Here is a 1,679-nt window from a genome sequence, read left to right as displayed (position 1 = left end):
TGGCTCCTCCCACCTGGACGCTGTGCCACACGTGGCCGCCCCTACTCGGAGACCATTTCCGCTTTGATTTTCTTCTTCTTCTTCTTCTTGGTGCTGTCACTGTCCTGGGAGGAAAAGCAAGCATCTCGTAAGCACTGCCACTTTCCCAGTCCCACCCCGTTGGGGTCACTAGAAGGTGATGCTCATGACTCGGATATCCTGGGTGACATCAATCTTGCGCATTGCAGTCCTGAGTTTTTCACCGATGCCTTTGCCTTCACGTACCCCAGCTCCGCAGCCTCCCAACCCACCACGCACGGAATCCTGAGCCGATGCTAGGAAACCTGGGCCCATCCCATCGTCCCTCCCAGGCAGTGGGCAATGCCTTCCCCTCAGGGACCCATGGGGGCCCGGGTCCTGGGCCTGCCTGCACACACCCCAGCTCCTGGCTTCTCCGCAGCAGCTTTGGCCTTCTCCTTCTTTTTCTTCTTCTTTTCCTTCTTGACCACCTGCGGAGCTGCCGGGGATGTGTCCTCACTCTCGCTCTCTCGCTTCCGCTAAGGTGGAGACCACGGATGCACATTAGATCCGAGACCAACGTGGACAAGAACATTTTCAGTGAGTCACAAAAGGTGGGGAGCCAGCCCGCCAAGAGGATCCTGATGGGACCCGACAGGAAGTTTGCGAAAACCCCTGAAGGGGCCTGGTTTAGCAGGCATTCAGAGACTGTCATGCCTGAAGGCCAGGAAGCCGGGGGCACAGCCGGAGTGCCAGGGCAACACAGAAAGGCCGCCTCCTCCCTGGGGTGCTCCAGGGAGCCCTCAGAGGGGGCAGGTGGGTCAGGAACCCCACCTGCCAGGTTCCACGGCAGGCCCTTTTCAGGAAATTTGGTGCCACCCGCAGAAACAGACAAGCCACTGTGCCATCTGATGCCAGCGGCCCCCAGCCCTGAAGCCACCACGTGCACAGGTGTTTGCTGGCCTTCTGCCGAGTTCTGCCTGGCCTCGAGTATCCCGATCTCGATTCCAACATGCTCCTGCCACCCGTTGACCCCACTCTGTTCCACAGCTGTGGCCTGAGCTCAGCTGGCAGCCCAGGCCAGTCTAACCCCCAGGCCCACAGAACCCCCAACAGACACAACAGACCAGCAGCTGGTGCGGCTGGGTGGAGTGTTCCAAAGCCAGCACGGCACACCACTCACCTTTGGGGTTTTCACTACCTCAGCAACTACCGGCGTGGCTTTGACTGCTTTGGGTGGCACGTCTTTCTTGGCAGAATTGCTACTAGAGGAGCAGAAGCAAAGGGTAAGGGTCACGGACCTGCTGTCCTCAGAGGCCCGGCTGCACAAAGGCATATCCGGCCAGTCGAAAGCCACTGTAGAACACTGATGCTGGACAGAAGAGCTCACCACTGCCACTTGCAGCCTGACTCTGTCTAGAGTCCCACAAGCCAGGCTGGCAAGGGATAACCATTGGCTGTGTGGGGCCCAATGCCCTGACCTGCCTGGGGCAGCCAGGGTTCAGCGCCAGCCCCCAAGGCGAGTCCCAACAGCCCTTCCCTGAGCACATTTCCTCCATTACTGGCTCCGTACTCATTGGAAGGACTGATGTTGAAGCTGAAACTCCCAACAATCTGGCCACCTGATGTGAAGAGCTGACTCATTTGAAATGACCCTGATGCTGGGAAAGATTGAAGGTGGA

General features: G+C 58.6%; 1 protein-coding gene across 1 annotated transcript; it reads right to left on the bottom strand.

Moving 5' to 3' along the window:
- On the bottom strand, nt 1-1,607 carry LOC104995852 (H/ACA ribonucleoprotein complex subunit 4-like). Its single transcript, XM_010849907.1, has 3 exons — nt 1,181-1,607; nt 417-536; nt 1-104 (listed from the first exon to the last, which is right to left on the bottom strand). Exons 1-3 carry the CDS (start codon nt 1,331-1,333, stop codon nt 42-44), a joined length of 336 nt encoding a protein of 111 aa, XP_010848209.1. The 5' UTR covers nt 1,334-1,607; the 3' UTR covers nt 1-41.
- Nucleotides 1,608-1,679: the final 72 nt, after the last annotated feature.

The sequence above is a fragment of the Bison bison genome, unplaced genomic scaffold (genome assembly GCF_000754665.1).
Source record: "Bison bison bison isolate TAMUID 2011002044 unplaced genomic scaffold, Bison_UMD1.0 scf7180017851032, whole genome shotgun sequence".
Taxonomy (NCBI): domain Eukaryota; kingdom Metazoa; phylum Chordata; class Mammalia; order Artiodactyla; family Bovidae; genus Bison; species Bison bison.
The sequence above is the reverse complement of the archived record's forward strand: the minus strand, read 5'-3'. Positions and strand labels throughout refer to the sequence as shown.

Coding starts and splice junctions, on each gene's coding strand:
- LOC104995852 (XM_010849907.1), bottom strand. CDS start 1,333: ATGCCTTTGTGCAGCCGGGCCTCTGAGGACAGCAGGTCCGTGACCCTT. Junction 537..1,180: donor AGGTAGTGAAAACCCCAAAG/GTGAGTGGTGTG, acceptor TCTCCACCTTAG/CGGAAGCGAGAGAGCGAGAG. Junction 105..416: donor CGGAGAAGCCAGGAGCTGGG/GTGTGTGCAGGC, acceptor TTTTCCTCCCAG/GACAGTGACAGCACCAAGAA.